The sequence below is a fragment of the Erinaceus europaeus genome, chromosome 1 (genome assembly GCF_950295315.1).
Source record: "Erinaceus europaeus chromosome 1, mEriEur2.1, whole genome shotgun sequence".
NCBI classification, from domain to species: Eukaryota; Metazoa; Chordata; class Mammalia; order Eulipotyphla; family Erinaceidae; genus Erinaceus; species Erinaceus europaeus.
The window spans coordinates 30,353,512-30,380,329 of record NC_080162.1 but is presented as its reverse complement, the minus strand read 5'-3'; the positions used below and the strand labels follow the sequence as shown (position 1 = coordinate 30,380,329).

The window sequence follows — 26,818 nt, the reverse complement described above, 5'->3', positions numbered from 1 at the left end:
AAAAGAATATTGGGAAGGTGCAGAAGAAGTATTAGAAGTCTTGCTGAAGTTATGGAATGTTCTATATCATGATAGAGGTGTGGGGTATATGAATGTATATATTTCAGACCCTGAGACATGTACACTTTATATTTAAAGTATACTTTAATTTAGTTCAACAATGTGACTTGGTGTCACTGAATTTCACGCTTAAAATTGTTTAAATTATACATTTTATGTATTTATTTTCTTACACAACCATGTGATATTCTAACAAGTACATTTCATTATTTTCCATTCATACACTATTAATAGAATAAGAATGTAATTTAGAAAGGATGAGAAAGTACCAAGTATGGGAAATATTGTTGCATTTGTATATTCAAGAAATATTTACCAAACACCTACTGTTCTTCATTATGTGTGTATAAACCAGACGAACAACCTAGGGAGTGACATACTGGATAAAGCATTGGACTCTCAGGTGTGTGGCCCCCCGTTTTACACCCCACCTCCAACATTACATTTATCAGAGTGATTCTCTCTCTCTTTTTTCTTTCTCTTTCTCTCCTTCTCTCCCTCTCATTGATAAATGAGTAGTAGTAGTAGTAGTAGTAGTAGTAGTAATAATACCTTTAAAAATGCCTTTGTACTGGGTGGAAAAATGCTTGCTTTGGTGGAAGGATACCACCCACTGCTTATCTTCCCGACTTTATTGTATCTTGCACTTGTAGGAGGAAGAGCTATGTCTTGTGCTTTTTTTTTCAAAGTACCATGAAATGATGCTGTAGCACCAAAGAGCAGAGTATCTTCATATTATGCTCATTTAAGTGCTCAGGGTGGTACCTTACTGTCACCACTAAGTCCTAAAAAACAAGGTCAGTGTTATTAACTTTTAGATGGTAATTATCCGAGCAGTCCTCTTTTCCTACTGCTTATGCCTACTATACTGAAAGTGAGGAAAACGAAAGTAAGAGTAAAGGCACAGAAATTCTATATACCAGATGGTTTATGTGCCAACAGAGCAATTGAGAATTAAGTGTGGTAATGGAATTACACTACTTTTATTGGCGCTGTGAGTACAAGCACATGGATTAGCAATTATATTCTGCTTGGCACACTTGGGTGCTGAGTAAATATTAGCAACTTCATGAATAGCACAATGTGTCTCAACTGCCGTGTGAATGCAAAACATTGTTGAGGATGATAGTATTATTGGGACAGTGAGCAACATATATATGACTTGACTAGTTTGTCGATATGCACCTGAGAACTTTGTCTTAGGTGGCCCAGGAGGTGGTGCAGTAGATAAATCATTGACTTTTAAGCATGAGTTCCTGAGTTCAATCCCCAGCATACATGTAGCAGAGTGATGTCTGATTCCTTCTCTCTCTCTCTCTCTCTCTCTTATCTTTCTCATTAATAAATAAAATATTTTTTTAAAAGAACCATGTCTCAGTTCTTCATTATATCTTCTTGTTTGGATCTATTGGTAGTTGCAGTCAGGCCATTTGTGTGTCCAGTGTCGCCATGCAGGTTTTCCTTGGGATTGGTCATGGAAATATCAGCCATAACAATGTGCCTAGGCGGGGTTGTAGTCTTTGCATCTGAGTGGCATTGAGCCAGGAAGTGATTCACCCCATAGAGTTTGGGTCTTCTTGTGTGCAAGGTCATGAGCTGGAGTCCTGGCATGACATGGAAGCATCATGGACAGTGAAATAGTGCTCTGATGTTTCTCCTCACTTTCTCTGTCTCTCTCTTCTTCTCCCTCTTTCTAAATAACGAATGAGCTTAGGTTAATGGGGTTGCTCATTTGTGGAATTGAGAATTTAAAAACATGCCTGAGACACTGAGGAAGTCAGCTCTAAGGTTTCAACTATGTATGTACCTTTCTAGAAAAGGCAAAGCTCTGGGTACAATAAAAAATACCAGTTATTGCCAAGGGAGGGAGCGATAAGTAGGTGTACCATGAGGATAAAGAGAGAGAGAGAGAGAGAGAGAGAGAGAGAGAGGCTGCTTTGCCTGAAACTGTAATAATGGATACTTGTCATTGTAAATTTGTCCATACCCACAGAATGTGCAGCACTAAGGGAGAAACCTAATGTGAATTGTGGCTTTTATGTGATATAATAAGTCAGCTCATCAATGTTAACAAATGTATCTGCTGATGTTCTGATATTCTTTATGTGGGGGGGGTGGTCCATAACTGAGGAACTATACGTGTGTGGGGGAGGGGTGTGGGTAGCCGGGACTATTTGGGAAAACTTTGTGACTTTCTATTAATTTTACTCTGAACCTAAAACTGCTCTAAAAATAGTACTGTAAAATGAGCTAAAGATTTGTGGTGCTTGAATAGGAACTTATTTTGAATTCTATTCTTTAGGTCTAGAGTAAAGCTTATATTATGTTGCTAATATAGAAACATGCTTGCCATGGAGGATAGATTGTATATCCTAAGCAGACTTCCTTAAATATCCAGCTGTGTTGAATCAGACTTTGATCCCTCTTAAGAAGATAAATGCAATATCTGCAGTTTCTAATGGTAGGGGTGGAGAAGAGACTTTCAGATGAAATCTTAAAAGATAAGTTCCTATCCAGATTTGAAAAAAAAACAAAAAACTAAAGACTCTGGGGAAGGCTGTTTTCATTGTGGTTGCACTGGCCTGTAGGCTTCATTTAAGGGGAAAGAGGGGAGGGAAGGGGAAGAAGGAGAGGGAGAGGGAGAAAGATGCTATTGCTCAGTGCAGTGTGTAGAGTTAGATTTGTTTCTTTCCAATAGAATCATTGTCCTTAATCAGCACTCTTATAAACAGCACACCTGCCTAATTAGAACAAATTCTAGACTACAGGATACAGTGTGAGCATTTCAGTTAACTGCACACAATTGGTAACTGTTAGGCTGATGTTCTTAGAAAGTCCTTCTCTCCTGTACTTTTAAATCAGCTTTGGTGGAATTTTTCAGTGTATGATCATGGATATTGTTTTTGTTTCTAAGTGATTCTTTAAATAAAAAAAGAAATGATACATTTATTATGCACATAACGGTACTTATTGGGGGGGTCAAGGAGGTAGTTCACCTGGTTGAGCATAGGTATCAGCATGTAGAAGGACCTGGGTTTGAGACCCTGCTCTCACCTGCAGGAGGCATGCAACTGTCTATCTCTTGCTGTCCCTCTCTGTCTTCCTCTTCCCTCTCAATTTCTGTTAGTCCTATCAAATAAAATAGGAAGGGGGGAAAATGGCTGCTCTGAGCCATGGATTTGCAGTGCTGCACTGAGCCCCCACAATAACCCTAGTAGCAAAAATTTATTTATTTTATAAATTTTATAAATTTATTTAACTACATTTAACTTACTTGTTCTCACTCTTAAAATACACCAAACCCTCTTGACTGTGACAAGGAAGTAAAACACAGCAATCCAGTCAAGATCTCTATACATTAGCAATAATAAATCCTTTTGTAATGCAGAAATTCAGGCCAGATCCAGTGGGGATGATGTAGTATGGTGTTACTGAACCAGTTACCCACAAAAGATTATAGTGCAGAGATGTGATACAACAAAAATCTGTATGAAGAGAGCAAAATCATTGCCTGTAAAAAAAATCTCACCATAAGTATATCTCCATCTGCCTTCTGGATAAATTATTTAGATCTCTGGATCAAAATCCATGATAGAATTGCAATAGCTTAGAATAAATAAAAAGGTCATATGAGTGTAGACAAATGGTGATAGAATTGTCACAAAGTTCTGGTATGCTGATACAGTGAAGACACAGGACCTTTCTGTGGACAGATTATAAAGAGAGCTGGCCACAGTTACAGCGCATGCCAGTGGGAACAATTTAACACTTTAAAAAATAAGATAATTTTGATCATCACAGGAAATCTCTACTTGTAGAGCCAGTATGTTTTTGAAGGCCCTATCTTAAGCAGCTTGCTGTAAAGGAAAATCCTGAGTGAGTATGATCTGTATCCTAATTAGAACTGGTCTTGATCTGTCCAGGCAAACATCAGTTGAATAACTGTGTCAAGTGGCAAGACGTGAAGTCTAGTTCTTTATTAAGAAAATGTCAATTAGAGTGCTGAAGTCATGACATTGTTTTCAGCCTGTTGTGCCCATGCTATCAGTTCTGCAGTTTGTAGAAAACAGCTATTGATATTAAAGCACAAAAGTTTCTAAAACATATTTGCTTTTCAAACTAGATTGATGACCAAGGAGGTAGGTTGAGATTCATAGGTTCAATCCCCATACTACTTGAGAAGGATGATAAGACAAAACAAGTAGAAGTTCATGGATAATGAAGCAGTGTTTTGCTCTCTGTCTCATATATAAATAAAATAATTGGCCTAGGGAGGTTGCTTAGCTGAATGGTTTTAGCTGTGCATGTGGGATGCCCACGGATTAATTCCTCACACACTATATAAACACAGAAGTAGAACAAAGCTATGTGTTTTTTTTTTTTTTTTTTGGGTTATAAGTAACTTTGTTAAAATTAAAACACTGGAATGTGTTCATTTTCATTCCCTTCTTAATCTTTCTTTCTCCTTTCTGTCTTTCTTTCTAAATTTCTTTATTGGGGGATTAATGTTTTACATTTGACAGTAAATACAATAGTTTGTATATAACATTTCTCAGTTTTCCACACAGTAATACACCCCCCACTAGGTCCTTTGTCATCCTTTTTGGACCTATACTTATTTTGAAACCATGTTTCTTTCTTTAGATAGTAAGAAATGGGTGGGGATTACAACTAGAAGTTGGTAACTATCTACAATCCCATGTCTGTCTTACATGTAAATATAGGAACTATTAGTGAATGAGCCCACATATTAGGTAATTAGTGACAGTATCATTGAGCATAATTTCTTCCCAGGTTATTAAGTTTTGCTTCCCTTTTGGTCAGATAATACTTAAGGAAATACAGTTGTATGGAAACCTACATCGTTAATTATAAATTATTGGAGTCGGAGTAGGGGAAAAATTAAATCATGGTGGAGCCCCACTTCCCATTGGTTGCTGCCTCACACCTCATGTTATAGTCATTAAGGAACAGTATTGAATATCTTGGGGCCTGGTGAACCTTAATGACCAGTATTCAGCCTGAAAACAGTTTGTTCACTTGTTCACCTATTCAACAAATGTACTTTGAAGCAAGAGCTTTGCCAGAAGTCTTTGCCCTCATGATAAAGCTATTACGGTTTAGTGAGACAGTGTGGACAAATGAATTATATTAAGTATATCAGATAGCGACAAGTGCTATGAAGAAAAAGCAAGGTACGGAAGATCCAGAGTGGAGTTGATGGAATATAATTTCAAAGAGAATGATTAGGTATAACCCCTCAGATAAAGTGATAACTGAATCAAGCTCCAGACAAACTAAGGGATCAACCATGGGGAACAAAGGGCTTGAAATCAGTCAACTGAGGTTGCTCTGTCTTCATAGCAATGTAAACATAGGGAAGGATTTTGCTTACTTGTAAATGGAGACATAAAATTGCCACCAGGCCTTTTTGAGTATGTTTTCAGCCCAAGGAAGGCATTTGAGGAAAAAAACATTTTAGTAACTGGCAAAGATAACCTTGATTTCAAAGTATAAAATGATTTTTAAAACGGTACATACAAAACAATTTTAAAAGGGTGCTTTCATAGTTTGTTTGAATTACCTTAGCTCAAGTGTAGAAAGCCACCTTTTAAAAAATTTCTTTATTGGGGGATTAATATTTTACAGTCAACAGTATATACAATAGTTTGTACACACAGAAAACTATCTTTTAAAAATTATTTAATTATTATTGGATAGAGATGGAGAGAAATTGAGATGGGAGGTGAGGAAATAGAGAGAAAGAGACACTTGCAGCCCAGTTTCACCAGTTGTGAAGTTTTCCCCTCTGCAGGTGGGGACTAGGGGTTTGAACCTAGGTCCTTGTGCACTGTCATGTGTGCACTTAGCCAAGTGTGCCACTGCCTGGTACCCCTAGAAAACTTTGTTTATAGATGAACTGTTTGATACTTGGGTGTAAAGGATTTGTATTCATATTATTTGCATGTGTGCTATTACTCATTTAAAAGTTTTGCCTCAGATGAAGATGCATAGTTTGTGCTACCACAATCCTGTCAAGATTAACTAGCCCTACTTACTTTAGTAGGTCTTTATTCCCCCATTCCTTTTTCTCCACCAGTGCTTCACGGATACTTCATGCTTGAAAATACTTTTCACAACCTATTTCTTTTTCCTTTTTTCATTTTCCCCTTCAGATAGAGGATGAAAGACAGGGGGAGGGGGGAAAAGAGACACCACAGTACTTCTTCACTACTCCTGAAGCTCCCCCCTAAAATATATTTACTTATTAGATAGATAGGTAGATAGATAGATAGATAGATAGATAGATAGATAGATAGATACCTGTAGCCCTGCTTTCCCTTTTGCATGGTTCTCCCAAGTGGTATCCAGGGGCTTGTACCCAAGTCTCACACATGGTAAAGTGTATACTCTACTGGGTGAGGGCCACCCTCCCCATTTTGTTTTATTATTTATTTACATTGTGATTTAATGATGAACCTTTTAAATCTCTTTCAACATTGACTTTTCCTATAACACCTATTTGTCGCTTCCTCCCCTGCTCTTTGTTACCCACTTACTTTATTTGTTGCTGTAACTGTCTTTTTTTCCCCCCTCTTGAGGGATTTTCTTGAGAAAAAACCACAACACTCACTTCAATGCAGTAGGGACTGGGCTCAAACCTGAATCATATGTTTGGCAAGTGAGCTTTTGGATTGTTGGAAAAGTCACGACACGTTTTTCCTTAGAAAAACATGCCTACCCACTATATAATATGTTTCTAAATTATTTTATAATGTCTTCTTGTTTAACATTATTACTCAATAACACAAGCTAGGGGGAGAGAGAGACAGAGACAGATAGAGAGACAGAGAGAGAGGGAAAGGGCAAGAGCATCATTCTGGCACACGGGATACCAGCAATTAAACTCAATTATGCTTCTAAATCCAGCACCCTACTCGTTGCGCCACCTCCCGGGATCCCACTGCAATTTTTTTTTTTTTTAATCTCTTATACTTCCTAAGAAGAAGGCATTCTCCCATATAAGTACAATTATGTTAACAATTGAAATTTATATCTAGTGTATATAGTATTTACTATTTAGGGCTTATTTCTCTAGCCATTCAAATGCTGTTCTTTATAGTGATGTGTGGCTTTTTAGAATTCATTGATCCAAGCATTGATCATAAATTGTATTTAGTTGGGAGTCAGGTGGTAGCCCAGCAGGTTAAGCTTACGTGGCGCAAAGCGCAAGGACCAGCATAAGGATCCCAGTTCAAGCTCTCGGCTCCCCACCTGCAGTAGAGTTGCTTCACAGACTGAAGCAGGTCTGCAGGTGTCTATCTTTCCCCCTCTCTGTCTTCCCCTCCTCTCTCCATTTCTCTCTGTCCTATCCAACAACAATGACAGCAATAAAAACAATAATAATAACTACAACAACGATAAAACAACCAGGGCAACAAAAGGGAAAATAATGGCCTCCAGGAGCAGTGGATTTATGGTGCAAGCACCTAGCCCCAGCAATAACCCTGGAGGCAAAAAAAAAAAAAAAAGTATTTAGTTTGCTTTCTACTCTGGCTGTCTAAATTGACTCTGTCCTTTTTCTGGCCTAAGCTATTGGTGTTGTTTTAAGATTCCAGGGCAGCTGTTTTACAAAATGTCTTTAAATTTGGATTTGCCTGATTGTTTACTTATGATTTTACCCAGGGCAGATGTTTTCACCAAAATACTGTGGAATAGAGGCAAAGTTGAGTCACTCAGTGGAGTGCTCTGCAAGAACATGATGTGTATTTGTGATAAACGTGATCATTTATTTAAGGAGGTAGAATCTCAGATTTCTTCATGGTGCAGGTTCACTTTCCCCCTTGTAATGAATAGATAATCTGTAGTTTATTAGTGGTTGACCTTAAATAAAGATTTCATTCATTAATGAAAAAGAAAGGAAGAGAACTAGAGCATTGCCAAGGATCAAACTCTAGACCTGATGTTTGAAAGTACAATACTTTATCCACTGTAGCAGCTCTTGGTCCACAGTGGTTGAGTTTTGTAAACATATTCTAACAGTTGTGACCTAGAAGCTTATAGTGGAAAGGGCTAGACTTACTTGCTGAGATTATATGTTCAATCCCAGGTACCACTTATGCCAGAATAATTCTTTTGATATTCTTAGTGTCTTTTATAAGACTAGACACATATAAATCTTAAAACATACATACACACACATATTATGGACAGGGGTACTAGAACACACACTTTACCATGACCAAGGATCTAGGTTTGATTTTTTTTTTTTTTTCCCAAGCACCACTCAGATAGACTGTCCAAAGGGGAAGCTCCGTGAGCAGTGGAACCGTGCTGTGGTGGCACACCTGGTTGAGCCACATGTTAACAAATCACAGGGATTTGCAGTCCCCACCTGCAGTGAGGAAGCTTTGTGAGCGGTGAAGCAGTGCTGAAGGTGCCTTTCCGCTCTATCTTCTCTCAATTTCTGTTTCTAGCCATTAGGTAATAAAACATATTTTAAAAAATGAATCTGTCCAAGAAGGATGACAGAGGACCTAGTGTGGGTTGTATTATTATATGGGAAACTGGGGAATGTTATGCATGTACAAACTATTATATTTACTGTTGAATGTAAAACATTAATTCCCCAATAAAGAAATAACAAAAAACAATCTGGAAGCTATGGAATAATTTAGGTGTAAAACAACTGCAAAGACTGGGTAGGAAAAAAATGTCATGTGAAGAAATTGGTTATAAGAAATAATGAACCTGCAACTAAAAATATTATTGCTGATGGAATTCTTCTTCTAGCGTTTGCCCTTCTTCCGTAGCCAGTCAACAGTGTCAGGTTGAGCCTGATGTAAAGTTTCGAGACCTCCTTTGAATCTGGAGAGGTGGCAGTCGTTGACTATGTGGGTCAAAGTCTGTCTGTAGCCGCAGGGGCAGTTCTGGTCGTCTCTGGCTCCCCAGTGGTGGAACATAGTGGCGCACCGGCCATGGCCTGTTCGATAGCGATTGAGGAGGGCCCAATCATAACGTGCTAGGTCAAAGCCAGGTTGACGCCTGCAGGGGTCTGTGATGAGGTGTTTGTTCTTTACCTCAGCTGACTGCCAGCTCTGTTTCCAAGAGAATGGAACAGAGAAGTTCAGTGTAGGCGTAGGGGACCAGATTGGATGACGAGACGTCAAGCGTTGGACAGAGTGGGCGAAGATATCCGCGTATATTGGCAGGTCCGGTCGAGCGTAGACGTGGGAAATGAACTTAGATGATGCCGCATCCCCACGAATATCTGGCGGGGCGATGTTGCTAAGAACTGGCAGCCATGGAACCGGGGTGGAACGGATGGTTCCAGAAATTATCCTCATGGAGGAATATAATTTGGAATCGACCAAGTGGACATGGGGGCTACGGAACCATACTGGGGCACAGTATTCTGCAGTGGAATAGCAGAATGCCAGAGATGATGATTGTAGTGTGGAAGCGCTCGCGCCCCATGAGGAGCTGGCCAGTCTTGCAATGATGTTATTCCTCGCGCCCACCTTTGCTGCAGTTTTTATGAGATGTTCGTGAAATGACAGAGTGCGATCGAGAGTAACGCCAAGATAGACTGGCTGGGCTTCATGCCGGATTCTCATATCGCCAAGCCGCACATTAAGCTCACGCGAGGCCGAGGCATGGTGTAGATGGAAAACAGATGATACCGTTTTTGCAGTGCTAGGGATTAGTCGCCATTTTTTACAGTAATCAGATATCAGAGACATGTCTTTTGTGAGTGTTTCCTCGAGGATGTCAAACTTGGATGCCTGAGTTGCACAGCAGATGTCATTGGTGTAGATGAACTTACTTGAAGAAGTTTCTGGAAGATCATTGATGTAAATATTAAATAGCGTAGGAGCCAGAACAGAGCCCTGGGGGAGGCCACTTGAGACAAGTCTCCATTGCTAGACTTGTCACCTGATGGAATAATAAATATGAACAGAAAATTGTTAATATTTGTTTTTCAGAGACAGGAGAGAATAAGTAGTAAAGGTGAGCAATGGATTTTGATGATGATAGACTTTATGCTTGAATTCTGGCTGCACAGTTGGACCTGTGCAGCTTTAGAAGTTACCTAATTTGTGGTCCGGGAGGTGGCGCAGTGGATAAAGCACTGGACTCCCAAGCATGAGGTCCTGAGTTCAATCCCCGGCAGCACATGTACCAGAGGCGATGTCTGGTTCTTTCCCTCTTTCTTCCTATACCTCTCATTGATAAATAAATTATTTAAAAAAAAAAAGAAGTTACCTAACTTATCAGAGACACAATTATGTTTTTTAATTAGCTTTATTGGTTAGAGGCAGTTAGAAATCCAGAGGGGAGAGGAAGAGAGACAGAGGGGGGGAAAAAAAACACCTGCAGCACTGCTTCACCACTCGCAAAGCTTTCCCCCTGCAGGTGGGAACTTGAACCCAGATCATTGCAAGTTGTAACATTTGCACTCAACTAGGTGTGCCACCACCGCCCCATCTACAATTTCTTTCCTAAAATGGATATAGTAATTATCTATCCCAAATAGAATTTTAAAGTGGGCTAAGTGAGATAATGCTAACTTTGCCTCTACCCCAGGATCATTATACGTATGGGAGATGAGGAGGGGGTATTTCCTAAACAGTTCAAATTTATCCACAGGAATTCATTCCTCAGGGCAATTTGAGATATTTAGAAATGTTGATAAAAAGTAAGCAACAAGTTAGGCGTCTTTTTGAAATTCCAAAGATAGGAACTAAAAATTGGGAGATGGTCAGTTCCATTTTTGGACTTTTTAATTATGACCATATGCTTTAGGTGACTTTCTTAGAATTGAATTGCCATTTCTTCAGACTATTTTCTGACAACAATCCCCTTTTATCTACTACCAGGATCATTTTATTAGTTTATATGTAGTCTTAATATTATGAATAATAATAATTCTGTGACCCATTTACATGCATTATTGTAAATGTTTCATTTCATGTAATTGACATTTTTAAAATTAATTAGACTTTGTTGTACTGAGGTTAGCCAAAAAAAGTGCTTTGAATTATCAATAATTCAGTAGGGCAGACATTTCTGTATAATGTAGTGGTTTTATAGAGTATTGTGAGATAATTATCCCTAAAATAAATGGTTATGAGCATATATCAGTGTGGTGGGGTTCACTTGAATGTAGCATGAGGTGACAGCATCCACGCATTCCATTATTGTTAGACAGTGGGACATCAGTCTTTCTGGCCATGAACTACTAGCAACCTTTGTCCTTTGTGTTACCTTTAGTTAAAAAAACGAAAAATGAGCCTGAATGCTGACTGATGGCCATGTCTTTAAAGCTGGAAATTCAGCTTGGAAAGAAAAATGAGATAAAAATGAGATCGCAGATTTGGATTTATTCATTATATGAATGATATGTGACATTTTGTAAATTATTTATCACTGCAGTGATGACAGCAATGGCTTGAACATTCTTATATCAAATGAAAGCAGGAATCCCATTAGTAGAAGGACTGGGTTTTAGCTAGAATCTATCAGGGGAATGTTGTCACTTTAAAACCAGATTGTTCTTTTAATTGCTATTTAAAGGAACAAAAGTGTTCCCAAGGTACTGCAGTTGAGCAGTTGCAAGTAATAACTATGGCTTCATAATTATGCAGTGCTGATTAGCTGGCTGGAGTCAGTGACCAATTTGTTGTAACTTGCCATTTTTGGTTTTCCTAGTACAGGGTGTTTTATACTCTGCTTTTTAAATGGGACTACAAAATACATTTGCATAACTGCCTTGGAAAGTAAAGCCTGTTCATATTAAGAGAATAAATTAAAGTAAGGGCCAGATAATAAATGCTCTTTATGTAAGATAACAGTTATATTTAGCAATTTTGCATACGTTTGTTCATAAGATCGGTTCTGTTTTTTTGATGACATGTCACAATGATTCTAAGACAGCTGTTGGAATCATTATATCCATTGTATTATTTTACTTATTATTATTACCTCCAGGGTTATTGCTGGGGCTCGGTGCCTACACCATGAATCCACTGCTCCTGGAGGCTATTTTTTCCCTTTTGTTGCCCTAGTTTTTTATCGTTGTTGTGGTTATTATTGTTGTTATTGATGTCATTATTGGATAGGATAGAGAGAAACTGAAAGATGAGGGGAAGATAGAGAGGGGGAGAGAAAGACACCTGCAGATCTGTTTCACTGTTTGTGAAGCTACCCCCCTGCAGGTGGGAAGACAGGGTCTCGAACTGGGATTTGCAGGTAATTTTTTAAAAAAACTACTCTTGTGTGTGTGTTTATTTTCCTTTTTTTTTCATTTATTCAGTTAACAAATATATTTTGATCAAGCAATATAATAGGCAAGATAAGTAACTGAACAAATGAGGTATATTTTTTGACATTATATATTTAGAAAGTTAGACCTAGTGAAATCTTGTTTTGAATTTATATTGAAAAGACATTTATGGGCCTGGGAAGTTTTTCAGAAGTAGTGTCCCTCCCTTATACCCATGATTTCCATTGAGCTCAATTCTCAACACCACAGGAGAACAAAGACAACATGAGTAGAACTTGACAGAGGGTATAAAGGTGCTTTGATATCTTCCACCCACCCCCATAAAAAAAAAGTAAAATTAAAAAAGAATTAGGCATTGGAGGTGGTAGCTCATACGTAGAGTACATGTCTCATACAGGTGGCCCCGAGTTTGTTGCTCTGCATCATATAAAAAAAAAATAGTTGTTATGCTGTCTCCCTACTTTGGACTGTTTTAAGTTTCATTCATTCATTCATTCATTCACTCACTTACCAGAGCACTGCTCAGCCCTGGCTTATGGTGGTGAAAGGGAGTGAACCTGGGACTTTGGAGCCTCAGGCATGAGAGTCTCTTTGCATAATCAGTATGCTTTCTCCCCAGTCCTTGCCCTGAAATTTCAATATATATATATATATATATATATATATATATATATATATATATATATATATAAATATATGTTTCCATTCAGGTGGTTAGCAGAAAGCATTTGTGAAAAAAGTGTGAAAACTTGGAACATGAAATAAATTCTGGTCTTCAAAAAAGAAAGAAGAAATGGGAAGATAAAAAAAACATTTCAAATTGCATTCAATTTTGGCTGTTTAAGGGCCGGGGAGATTTTATAATGTTTATGCCTAAAGACTTGTCATGCTTGACTTAACAAAGATCTCAGGTTTGAGTCCCAGTACCACTATAAGCCCAGAGCAGAAAAGTGCTCTGGTTTAAAAAAAAAAAAAAAAGGCGGTGGTGGGGCGGGGGGGGGGGGGGGAGGTAGGTCGGGTGGTGGTGCAGCAGGTTGAGCGCACATGGCTCAAAGCGCAAGACTGGCATAAGGATCCCAGTTCAAGCCCCCGGGCTCCTCGCCTGCAGGGGAGTCACTTCACAGGCAGTGAAGCAGGTCTGCAGGTGTCTGTCTTTCTCTCCCCCTCTCTGTCTTCCCCTCCTCTCTCCATTTCTCTCTGTCCTATCCAACAATAATAACTACAACAACAATAAAACAACAAGGGCAACGGGAGGGAATAAATAAATATTTTTAAAAAGTGGCCAGATACTTAGGTAAAGACAGCTATCATATGACTGCTATTGAAAGTTGTAAGTAACAATAGAGACACTAAATATAAGCAATTTATGCATTCTAAAAGTAATTCCTTAAAGAATGTTAGCAGGGTAAACAATGTCTTGTTTCTTTTATTAAAGTGGGGAGATTGGAAGTTTTCCTCTTAAATATACATGATGTGCTTTACTTTTGAAGATCTTGGTGCCAGAGTCTTGTTAGGGGTCTTTTGATTTTCTCAGGTGATCCTATTAATCTTTTACGTGGTTTCAATTCTTTTATTATTGTCATCTAAAATGTAATAGTGCTTTATATTAAATATTTAATAGTAGAATAATAAACCTGAAGTCAAGTTTTTTATACTTTGATAAAGTTAAAAATCTCATGCAACTATATGGCATAGACTGTAATGTGTGAACAGATGAATCAATTATTTAGAGGCATGTAGATGATGGGAACAATTGAGATTTCAGATGAATCTTTAATGTTCATTTCAAGAAGCTTATCTATTGTAATATATACATCTCTCAGATATCACTGGATTAGTAAAAACTACTTTTTGGTTTTGTATGTTTTCAGGTAGTTACTTAATATCAAATTAAGAAACTTTTAGCTGAAAATAGTTTGAATACTTAATACTTTTAATGTTCAAGAAAATATATAAGAAACTTAATGTTTTTAATTTTGAAATAGGAAGCTAACACTATTTTCTTTATTTTATTTTGTCATAGCCCCGTGCTGATCCCATTCCAATATGTAGCTTCTGTTTGGGGACTAAAGAATCAAATCGTGAAAAGAAACCAGAAGAACTTCTCTCTTGTGCAGATTGTGGCAGTAGTGGTAAGTTAGTGTTTTTGAATGCATACAGTTATTCCCAGTTATAACTTCATGCTCTTTGTTTCTCCATCACAACCTGTATTTGTCATTTAAAGCAATTATTTGGTAATGATATTTATTAAGGCTCAGTTAGATGGATTTCAATTGGCATATAAGTTTCAGCTTATGCTATCTACTGATGAAATGTATATTAAGCCCAGCTCTGTATGATTCCTAATAGAAAGGATAACTTCTGATTAAGCAGGTGATAGTTGCCTTTATGAGATATACATGATAATGTGTATATCTGCATGTGTACACATATAACTACATTTATTCACGTGTGCATGAACATATGCATATCTATATATCAAAGATCTCATGGAAGTTACTGGGGGGAAATATATATATAATTATATATAATACAATATATATTTATATATATAATATATATAATAATATATATATTATTAGTTATCTCCAGGGCTGCACTGCTCCAGGTTACCCTTTCTGGATAGAAAGAGAGAGGCAGGGTCCGGGTGGTGGCGCACCTGGTTGAGCGCACATGTTACAGTGCACAAGGACCCAGGTTCAAGTCTCCAGGCCCCACCTGCAGGGTGAAAGCTTCACAGGTGGTGAAGCAGGGCTGCAGGTATCTCTCTGACTCTCTCCCTCTCTATCAACCCCTTCCCTCTCAATTTCTGGCTGTGTCTATTCAGAAAGAAAGGAAGGAAGGAAGGAAGGAAGGAAGGAAGGAAGGAAGGAAGGAAGGAAGGGGGAAAGAAACCACAGCACCAAACATTCCTTCAGTGAAAGAAAGAAAGAAGGAAAGAAAGAAAGAAAGAAAGAAAGGGAGGGAGGGAGGGGGAAAGAAACCACAGCACCAAACATTCCTTCAGTTCAATAGGGCAGGTCTCAAGCCTGGGTTATACACATGGCTATCCAAGTGAGCTATTTTCCCAGCACTAGTTGTTGAATATTTAAAAACCTTCATGTTAATCTTTACTTTTCCTTTCAGCACACAAAATATTTTAAATTTTGTGATCATGATCAAGTCTTTTTTTTTTTTTTTTTAAGGTAGAGTTATTTCTAAAAACAACAGATTTACAAACACCATAAGGTACTCTCATTTAGGAAGTCACGGAAGTGTTGTAGTTAATAAACTCAAAAGGCAATCATAACCCGGCTCATCTAGCTTGAGTTGGTTACTTTACCATTCTGAGCTTCAGTTTTCTGACCAGAAACTTAAATAATGATAGCACTTACTCTTAAGTTTTATGGAAGTTTAATGAGAACACAAATAAATAGCCTAGCTCAGCTTCCCCAGCATTGATAAATATACTGTAACTGTCATCTTTTGTTACTATTTTGTATGTCAAGTTATTATTACCCTTGATTGCTGTAAGTAATTTAAAATCTTATCGCCACATATGACAGCTGTTTGATGTTAGGAGAGTGAAAATATTTCATACTGAGGCATAACATTGTTATGTAATGATTCTTCCTCCTCCTATGAAGTTGGTTTTTAAAATTTTTTTTATTTTTTAAGTTTTTTCTTGGTAAGATCCCATGTGGTTCCTGAACTTACTGAGAACAGATCTTTGGAAATAAGATATTTCAAGCTGTGCTTGAGAAATGCACTCTGACAGTCTTTTTGTTGAACTTTACTAATTCGTAAAAATTCTTTTATCTGACCCTGGTATCATGGATAGTGACAAAGGGGCATGGAAACATTATCTGTAAGTTCAGTTTAATAAATTTCAACCATACAATCTCCCACTTTTATCTTGATAAAGTAGTACTTCACTCATCAGTTCTGACTATCTAGTTATCTTTTGGTTTTTCCCATGAGACTCATTCTGAATGAATTATTCTTTTGTGTAAACTGCCTGATCAATTTAATGTTCCCTTGTCTAAGGTTTAACCTTTGTGGCTTTTAAGGTGGTATGTTAAAAACATTCCTCACTATTTTGTTTCTTGAGTGTCTTACTTGTCTGGGTGATGACTAGACAGATTAAAGATGTGCTTAAACATGGGAAGAAAAGTTCCCTTTATATATTTCCTTAACTCTAGAGATACACTATGTAAGTTGATAAGGAATTCAAGATTATTATATTCTGGACCGTAACTTTAAGGTCTCCTTCATGGGGTAGAAAGGTGTAATTCTAAACAGGTAGATTAGATTTTCTGATGTAACCGATCTCTCTTTGCCACTCCCAGATTGAAGAACTGCCAAGGGAGGGAGGCTTCATCTCCTTTGTACTTTGAATTCACTAAAAAATTTCTCTCCTGAAATTTCTTAATTTTTTTTTTTCAGGACATGAAGGTATAGCATCTTCTCTTTTCAAAAACATAGTTTTTGTTTGTTTCTGTCTTTTAACAAATGGAGAAGAATTATATCTCATCATTTTGTGAGCTAATCATTACCCCTCCATTTAGGTAGAGAGGCAGAGTCAAGTTGTAGTCATAGCAGAAATTGCAGCCTTTCATTTAGTGTTGAGGACGAGTATTTCTTGTACTTTGCAATGGGATCCAGCTCTTGTGTTAAGGTTAATTTTACTTTGAGTGTGCTATAAAAAATCCTTAACTGTTGTAATAAAAAAAACCATGCTTCCTAACTCAGGAAGATGCATTTTAGACATTTACTCACCTGATAGATTAGGTAAATGAACTTTTGCTATTTGTTAGTCTATTTATTTATTTATTTTCCTTTTTGTTGCCCTTGTTTTTTTTTTTTTTTTTTTTTAAATTGTTGTTACTGGTGTCATTCATTGTTAGATAGGGGAGAGAGAAATGGAGAGAGGGGAGGGAGAGAAAGATAGACACCTACAGACCTATTCCACCACCTGTGAAGTGACTCCCCTGCAGGTGGGGAGCCAGGGGCTCAAACCGGGATCCTTATGCCAGTCCTTATGCTTCTGGCCACATGCGCTTAACCCACTGTGCTACTGCCAGACTCCCTATTTATTAGTCTTTAACAGAAGGATCAAACGAAATATGGTTCTTTTATAGAGTTTGGTGAATCCTTACAATTCTGATGCTCTGTGGTAACACATTTGATAATTGTAGGGAGCAAAAGTAAAACAAGTTAGCATGGTTCAGCAGTGCTATCTAGTAATAGTGGGAGTTTTGTAGTCATGGTACAGACCAGTTTCTTACTGGTAACTAGAGTGTGTTTGGTGCCCTCTAAATAGTCTTATGGAAATAGCTACAACTTCAAATCCACAGGATTTCGTTGATTCTTGGACTGAATTGAAACTGTAATGGTTAAAGAATTCTTAAAATAAGAAGTTCGTGTGAGAGGAAAATTCCAAGTTGAATTAAACCAAAAGAAGGAAGTGTAGATGGCAGCCCATACGTAGTATCGTTCTTAAGTGTTTTTTCCATATTTTCTGTTGAGTTTTAGTTGCCCTGTCTGAAGGACTATTTCTTTAATATCGAATATAAACAATGCTTGGATTTCATAGACTCAAGTAATCAATATTTCCTTCTGTTTGTATTGCAAAGCCGACTAGAAAATTTTCTACTTTTAACATGGCCAAATCCTACAAATGGGCCATATTTTTTCGTGCTAAATTAAAAAATATATTGAAGTTTGTAAACAGTGAAAGTTTGAGGTGAGATGCATAGAGTACTAACTAGTAACTATAGTGTTTCATATCTTTTTTGGGGGATTCAAATTCCATTTTTATTAATATAAGATTATCTTATATATATGTTGCTACCCTGTCGTACTACATATATATGTATATATATATTAATTTTATTTATAAAAAGGAGACATTGACAACACCATAGGATAAGAGGGGTACAACTCCACACAATTCCCACCACCAGAACTCCATATCCCATCCCCTCACTTGGTGGCTTTCCTATTCTTTAACCCTCTGGGAGTATGGACCAAAGGACATTATGGGATGCAGAAGGTGGAAGATCTGGCTTCTGTGATTGCTTCCCCACTGAACATGGGCATTGACAGGGCGATCCATACTGCCAGCCCACCTCTTTCTTTCCCTGGTGGGGCGGGCTCTGGTGAAGCGGAGCTCCAGGACACATTAGTAGGGTTGTCTGTCCAGGGAAGTATGGTTGGCATCATGCTGACATCTGGGGCCTGGTGGTTGAAAAAAGAGTCAACATACAAAGCCAAACAAGTTGTTGACTAATCATCAACCTAAAAGCTGGAGTAGTGCAGATGAAAGGGAGTGGTGGTGGATCGGATCTCCATTTTGTAGATAGCTACTAGGCCTATTTTAGCTATATTCCAAAGGGCCTGTGGCTATACTAGTGTTTTTATTTTCCTTGAGCCTGAAATCTGAAATGCTGGTGGATCCAAGTTATTGTCTGAGGAAATGATGTCATGGCTGGAAATAGAACCAGAAAGGTGGATGAGGGAAGAGAGTAGCTCCCAAATATGGGAAGGTGTATAGATATTGTTGACTGTAAACCCCATCAATTTGATGTGATCTGGGGCCCATAAGCTTAGGAGCTTATGTTACCTCTGCACCTCTGTAGATCTGAGCTCACATTCTGTGGTCATGAGTAGGAACATTCCAAGCTGCCCCAATATCAACCTATCTTTCTCAGGTCTGTAGCATAGAGTATGTTTGTCCATCTTCCCTTTGGAGGATGGAACATTCTCTACCATTGTTGATCCAAGTTGAGGGCAAAGTCCTATGAGGAGCCCACAAAGGGGTCTGTTTTGTTCTTCCTGATAGAGATGACTGGTAACAATGGAGAGAGGGCTTTATTTGAGGTCTAGGCCTATCTGGGGAGTCCTGAGATTCCCAAACAGTATTTCATATCTTAAAAGTAAAGAGTAATGTCTGCACCTGCATCCTCAGGACAGTTGTGAGGGTCCACTGAAATAATGCTATGAAGACTATCATAACTCATTATATACATCAAGGATTCTTCTAACCACTAAATAAATGTGGGAACCATCAGATATTCTTCAACTCTATAGCAATGTTAGGACTTTAAGTGATTTTACTTGACTTTCATGGATCAGCCTACTTTGAAATTAACACTGTTATATTCTCTTTGCCTCATTAAGACAAAATTATCTTTAATTAGCTTTACATAAGTATTAGATATTATACCAAATGAAATTTTGTGTCTGCTGTTCAGATTGCTGGGTGGTTAAATCTTACTTACAAATGAGTTGTGTGTTTTCAAATTAGCAAATCTAAGATTAAAGTGTACAGTTCAAAATTACAGCATCATTCTAAGTGGAAGCTTATTGAAACTGGAAACAGTAAAAGGCTGTGGTGATGCATCTGGGAGAATAAGAAAAATCACTGTGCACAGTAAAGGAAAGAAGAGCTTAGGGTTGAATATCAGTCTTCTCAGGAGATCCAAATCCCTCCTAAATTTTTTCTTTGTGTGTTAACCTTGCCAGCCTTTGTCCTCAGTGGTTGTTAGTTGCATTATATAGACATATGGTTTTATATGGGGCTATAAAAAAGGATTATTACATTATTAAGGCCCCTATAAGTAAGTACCCTAAGAATTCATTGGTTACTCCTTGAGTTTCACACTGACTAAACACAAATAAGTATATTGGAAAAGAGACTAGAAGAAACCTCACAGTAGAATCCAGGGAGGAACCACCAAGGAGATGGCTCACTCAGTAGAGCACATATGTCCTCATGTGCAAGAGCCAGGGTTCAAGTCACATGGGAGCACTATGAGAAGGATGCAGGGAAGGAGTGCTATGCTGTCTATTCCCTTCTTTCTGTTGTTCTCTCACTGTCTTTGACTCACTATCTAGGGGGAAAAAAACAAACATAGCATCAGACTGGCAGAATAGCTCCCTTGCATGATGTGCTGCACCATCTATATTTGAGCCTGGCCCCCACAACATTGAAGGAAACTTTGGTGCTGTGGTCCTTGTCCCCACCCCGCACTCCATATATATATGTCTATTGCTCTCTCTATTAAGAAGGAAGGAAGGAAGGAGAGAGGGAGAGAGAGAGAGAGAGAGAGAGAGAGAGAGAGAGAGAGAGAGAGAGAGAGAGACTGAAAACACAGTGCCCACCAGGAATGGTAGAATCATGCAGACACCAAACGCCAACAAAGCCCTGGTTGGGAGGGTAGGGAGGGAGATAAAGGAAGGAGGAAGAGACTTACTAGACTAACCATGTAAGTGAAGGAACAAGCAGCAGAGGCATGCAAGATAGCTCACCTGGGAATTTGCTTGCTTGGCTTTGCTGTGCACAGGACCTATGTTTGAGCACAGTCCCCAACTGCACTGAGGAAAACATCTTGCTGAGGTATCTTTTACTCTTCCCATATATCTCTCTTTCTCTGTCTGAAAAATTAGTCCCTAAGTGTTTATACCCTAGTGATGACCAAAAAAAGTATTTGAAACCTTGCTTCTGATCAGCTACTTCAGTAAAATTGTGTTAGAATTAATAGTGGCACCCATGTAGCAAAAGCTTATGGCCATTTTTCAGTCTTTAAAAGTTTAGTGGACATCTTCCAGTTTATATTTATCTTAACTATATTTGACTTATTGAGAGTCTTTTCCTTGAAAATGTTCTTCCTTTCATTTCTGAGATACTATATCCCCATGTTTTCTTTCTTTCCCTTGTTTCTGCATCTTTTGTTTGCTCATAGGCCTCCATCCTCTGTTTCTTCAGGCTTCTGTCCTTTGTTCTGTGTTTCTTACTTTGCTTTCTTTATAACTTCTGCTGAGATCTTGGTACTTAGATAGAAATCCCTCCAGACCTTTCCGTAGACAGTCCTCAAAGGTAGTGTGCAAAACAAGTTGTCAATCCTGCAGTGCTTCCTCTATACCAAAAATAACCACCACAATAGAAATGAGAGAAATTTCAGCAAACAGCATCCCACTTTTTAGTTTAATTTATTTTTTTTTTTAATTTTTATTTATAAAAAGGAAAAACTGACAAAAACTCAGGATAAGAGGAGTACAACTCCACACAATTCCCTCTGGAGTATGGACCAAGGGACATTATGGGATGCAGAAGGTGGAAGGTCTGGCTTCTGTAATTGCTTCCCCGCTAAACATGGGTTTTGACAGGTTGATCCATACTCCGAGCCTGTCTCTCTCTTTCTATCGTGGGGTGGGGCTCTGGGAAAGCAGGGCTCCAGGACACATTGGTGGGGTTTTCTGCCCAGGGAAGTCTGGTTGGCATCATGATAGCATCTGGAACCTGGTGGTTGAAAAGAGTCAATATATAAATCCAAATTGTTGACCAATAACGACCGTTCCAAAGGCTGGAATAGTTCAGATGATGAGTTGGGGATTGGGGGGGGGGGTGGTCTCTGTTTTGTAGATAGTTAGTAGTTCTATTTTAGTTATATTCCAAATAGACCATGAATATACTAGTTTTTTTTTTTTAAGTCTGACTTCTGATATGCAGGTGGATCCAAGTTATTATCTGAGGGAGATGATGTCATGGCTGGAAAAAGGACCAGAAAGCTGGATCAGGGAAGAGAGTAGCCCCAAATATGGTAAAGGTGTATAAATATTGTTGACTGTTGAATATGGGCCCCAGATCATAGCATCCCACTTTAAACTGTTTTTTTATTTATTATTGGATAGAGACAGAAATTGAGATGGGAGGAGGAAATAGGGAGAGGGAGAGGGAGCGCGAGAGAGAGAGAGAGAGCTGCAATCCTGCTTCACCACTTGTAAAGTTTTCCCCTTGAAGATAGGCACCAGGGGCTTGAACCTGGGTTCTTGTGCATTGTAACCTGTGTGCTCAACCAGGTGCACCACCACCTGACCCCAGGTCTTTTCTTCTCTCTCTGGGTCCTGATGGAGTTGGGGTTCAGAGTCCTCTGGCCATTTTCTTCTATCCTTTCTCCCCTCTAGGAGTATGGACCAAAATTCCTTATAAGGTACAGAAGGTGGGCGTTCTGGCTTCTGTAATTTCTTCTTCAGTGATATGGGTATTGGCAGAATCCTATTTCTTTAATATCTGTCATTCCTCCTAAACTGTATGATCTGACTAAGTATGACTTTGCCCTACTCTTCACTGTATCACATATGGATAGATAAGTGGCCAGATATTCAGTCCAGGAAAGCCAGTATTTGAATTGATTTAGTTTTTCATTGTTTCTGTAGCAAATAACTATCAATCCTTATGGCTGGCAAAATAGCTCACTTGGATAGTGTATTGGTTTGCCATGTGCACAACACATGTTTGAGCCTGCCCCGCCCACCTCCGCAAGTAGTGGTGTCATTCACTTTCTTTGTGCTTCATAAAAAGCGGTGTGTATGGGTGGGGGCACATTTATCTAGAGGCGTAAAGCTAAAAAAAAAAAAAAAAAACAAACAACCTGTATTTTAAAACGTAACATGAACTTGAACAGGTTGAGATCAAGGGCTGCATTCCGTTTTGAAGACAACCTGAAAAGATCACTTTCTTTACCCATCTGAGTTGTTGATAGAATTTCTTTCCTTTTCTTTAAGGACTGGAATTCATTTTGTTTACTTAATTAGTATTTTATTATTATATTTTTTACCACAGCACTGCTCATCTCTGGTTTATGGTGGTGTCGGGAATTGAACCTGCACCCTTGTAGTCTCAGGCATGAGAATTTTTTTTTTAAAAGAAGCATTATGACAACACACACACACACACACACACACACACACACACACACACCTACCTACCTTCTTGTTGACTGAAAGGTGAACACTGCTTCTGGAAATCGTTCATATTGTTTGGTTCATAATCCTCCATCCTCCATCTTAACTATGAAAACTAGATGGTGTCCTTCTTCTGCTTTGAACTTTCCTCCTCTTCCTTTAATCTTGTTTCATTCAGCCAACTGGGAAAACTTTCTCAGTCTTTCAGTACTAATGATTAAATTGTACCTATCTAGATAATCCACAGTAATCTTTCCCATTATAAGGAGTGTACCCCTAGTCACATTTACAAAGGTTCTTTTGCTATATCATGCAGTATATTTCCAAGTTAATTCCAGGCAGGGCAGAAGGGAGTGCACATGTTATCATGAATGAAGGACTAGGTTCAAACTCCCCGTCTCCATTTGCACCAGGAACAGGGGGAGCTTTACAAGCAGTGGAGCAATACTGCAAGTGTATCTCTCTCCCTATTTCTTTCCCTATTTATATCTCTGTCCCTCACCTTCTATTAAAAAAAAGAAAGAAAGGGGGTGGGAAGTGGCAGTCAGGAAAGAGTGGTGGAGTTGTTCATCATGGAGCCCTAGCAATAATAGTGATTGTAAGAAAAAAAAAGTTTATGCATATGAGGTTATAGACATCTTTGAGGGACTTACTTTGTTTACTATGGACTTCATACTTTTTTGGTATTTTTACATTTAATTTTATTTATTTATTTTTTTACCAGAGCACTGCCTGACTCTGGTTTGTGGTGGTAGGGGGGATTGAACCTGGGACTTTGGAGCCTCAGTTATACTGGTCTTTTTGCATAACCATTATGCTATCTACCCTCCACCCCCTTTTTTTTCTTTTTGTGTGTCATAGTCCTTCCTCAAATTATCTTTACTAATTAGTGAGCTCAATAGTATGTATTCATCTTAGACAGTATTCTTTGGATTTACTGCATAAAACTATTATAGCCTACCAGTGCTTGATAGTGATTGAAATAGGAATGAGTATATACTGTATTCTCAATTCTGATAGATTATAAATCATAATAATAAAAAATAAATTCCAAAAAGACAAACCACCATGAGTTTTATTACTAAAGAAGAGAACCAGGTTTTTAGAAGAGTTTATAGAATGAATGGGTGGTAAAATTTTTCATTATCAATAGTATTGTCTTTATTTAATTAATATAGGTTGTGTAGAAATATATCAAGACTTAGTTACACTATTTTGTGTTATTTTAAGTTGGCCATGAGAAAATAAAATGGAAATGTTTCTTCATCCCTCAGCATCTTTTACAGAATCATAGAAATTTAGAGCTGGAAGGGGTCTATGGCCAATTCTCTTGAGCTAAATAAAGGTAAGATTGCTGCCTAAAGGAAAGATAGGCTGAAGATTTTAGAATTTGCTAGGTTAGTTTAAATGGTAGTCACTGAAATATAATATTGCTTACTGTGAAAAAAGGCAATAAGAGGAAGAATATTCCTTACTCTTGATTGAAAGTGACTGAACAAGCTAATTATTTTTTTTTAAAAAACTTTTTAGGGTATGTGAGGATCAATAGTAACCTATATGATCTGAATTACCTTAGTTACTGAATATTAAGCTAGAGTGCAAAAGCAGAGTTCAATGTAGAGAAAAATTATAGTGCATGAAATTGAGGTCATATGTGCTAGTGATGTATGCCTTACAGGAAGTAATAAAAAGAAAAATAAGTGGTATACTTTTAAGCTGATGGGACCCATTTTAAGGGTGGAATTTAAATTGCTGTTCTTTAAAACTTGAGGTCTTTAACCTACCCATCCCCCCATTGTATAGAGAAAAAACTCTGATCAAAGTAGACCCTTCCCCCTTTCAGAGTATACTTTATAGTTGACAAGCAAACTGTCTTTGTTTGCTACTCCTGAGCAGAAAGAAGTGATTGATACTGTTTTTATACACTTCAGCTCCCACTCCTTCCCCCACAGTTTCCTTTGAATGGAAGAAGTCCTTGTAAAAGAATAGTGTCATAGGTTAAATACATTTGCCTGGGTGTTTCTTCTGCCTGAGGTTGTAATCCCTATGACAACATTTTATTCTCTCAACATCTTAAATACAGATGTTTAGGGTTTTTTTTTTTAACTTCGGAATAATATACTTTTATTAATGCTATTGATGATTGATTTTGAACATTTTTACTTCAAAAAGGCAAGTCTCCTGGTGAGTGGAATTTTATGAAGCACCTGTTAAACTTTAGGGAGGAGGACCAGTTTGGCAGCAACCCAAAATACATATTTAAACAATGAGCCTGCCAAAGTCAGGAAATTATAAAACAGTTTTGAAATTGCAGAATCTGCTCTTTTTATTACCCTTCAGGTTTCACTTGCAGCCTGGTTATAAGTTCTTTCACATGGGATTTACTAATGTTCTTTCTATTTTATGACCTGATTTTGGAAAATAAAGTCAAGTTTGGAGAGCTCAGTTTTATGTGATAAGAGACCATCAGATTTTTAAACTGAACTGCCTTCCAAAAGGTTCCCCAAACCTTCCTTGAATCTGTTATTCAGTGGAGTCTGGCTTCCTTGAATAGTGTCACTCCTTGGAGGGTTCCATTTTCTTCTCTGAAGTGAGAGGTACTAGATGAAAAGTGTGCTCAAAATAGTGTGGAAAAGCTGAACACTTTGAACAATGGAAGTAACCTACTGAGGGAATGCTTCTTGGCATATTCCATTTGACCTGGATCTTTCAACTATTTAAGCCTCAAATTTATTGTTTCTGTTCATACTTCTAGACTATAAATTCAGGGATTCAGGGGAAAGATGGTACTAGTATCTTTGTATATTCAAGCAATCGATACACAAAATTCTTTGTGTACTGTATAATTCAGTTGTGGGGGAGGACAGGGAACACAGGACCATATGTTAAGTAGCCTTAGTTTTTTAAAGATATATTTACTTCATATGGATAGTTTCACATGAGAATGAGAGAGAGGGAACTCAGGGCACTCCAGTACATTTGCCACTAGAAATCAAACAGGATTCTCATACATGTCCTTCGCTCTACCCAGTTTTTAATCTAGTACTAACTTGTGTTTTAAGTGCTACTATTTCATCACACATGGAGAACGAGCAAGTATTTGAACTTTGAGATCCTCTCTCCTCCAGCGAACCAAAAACCTATTAGGTAAATGGTGTGTGGTGATGCTAAGGACAGGAGATAGGCTAAAGGTACATGATTAAGAATTTTATCTCTTTAAGTAGTCGGGGACTAGTGAAATTTTCCAAATTTATATGTACAGTCATATAAAGGGTAGGGATAGGCCAAAGGATGGGATATGGACAGAAAGTATGATTTCTTATTTATTTATTATTGGATAGAAACAGAGAAATTTAGAGGGTAGGGGGAGATAGAGATAGACACTTGCAGCTCTCCTTTACCATTCGTGAAGCTTTCCCCCTGCAGGTGGGGACCAGGGGCTTGAACCCGGGTCCTTGTGCACTATAATCTGTGTGCTTATTCTCCGATATTTTCACATTTTCTAGTTCTTAAATTTCTCTTTTTTAAAAAAGTTTTTTAGATTTATTTTCCCTTTTGTTGCCCTTTTTTATTGTTGTTGTTATTGATGTAGTTGTTAGGACAGAGAGAATGGAGAGAGGAAGGGAAGACAGAGGGGGAAAGAAAGAGAGATACCTGCAGACCTGCTTCACCACCTGTGAAGTGACTCCCCTGCAGGTGGGGAGCGGGGCTCTAAACGGGATCCTTCTGCTGGTCCTTGTGCTT

At 38.1% G+C, this 26,818-nt stretch overlaps 1 protein-coding gene across 7 annotated transcripts in view; it reads left to right on the top strand.

Moving 5' to 3' along the window:
- The window catches only part of KAT6B (lysine acetyltransferase 6B), a 222,243-nt gene that overhangs the window by 128,849 nt on the left and 66,576 nt on the right, over positions 1–26,818 (top strand). For 6 of the 7 annotated variants that reach the window (XM_060172447.1, XM_060172307.1, XM_060172266.1 and 3 more), the window contains exon 4: positions 14,370–14,478. In XM_060172447.1, coding sequence (XP_060028430.1) covers positions 14,370–14,478 — 109 coding nt within the window. Of the gene's footprint in view, positions 1–14,369; positions 14,479–24,349; positions 24,420–26,818 lie in introns of those variants that run through there. The other variant, XM_060172336.1, reaches the window with a different exon arrangement.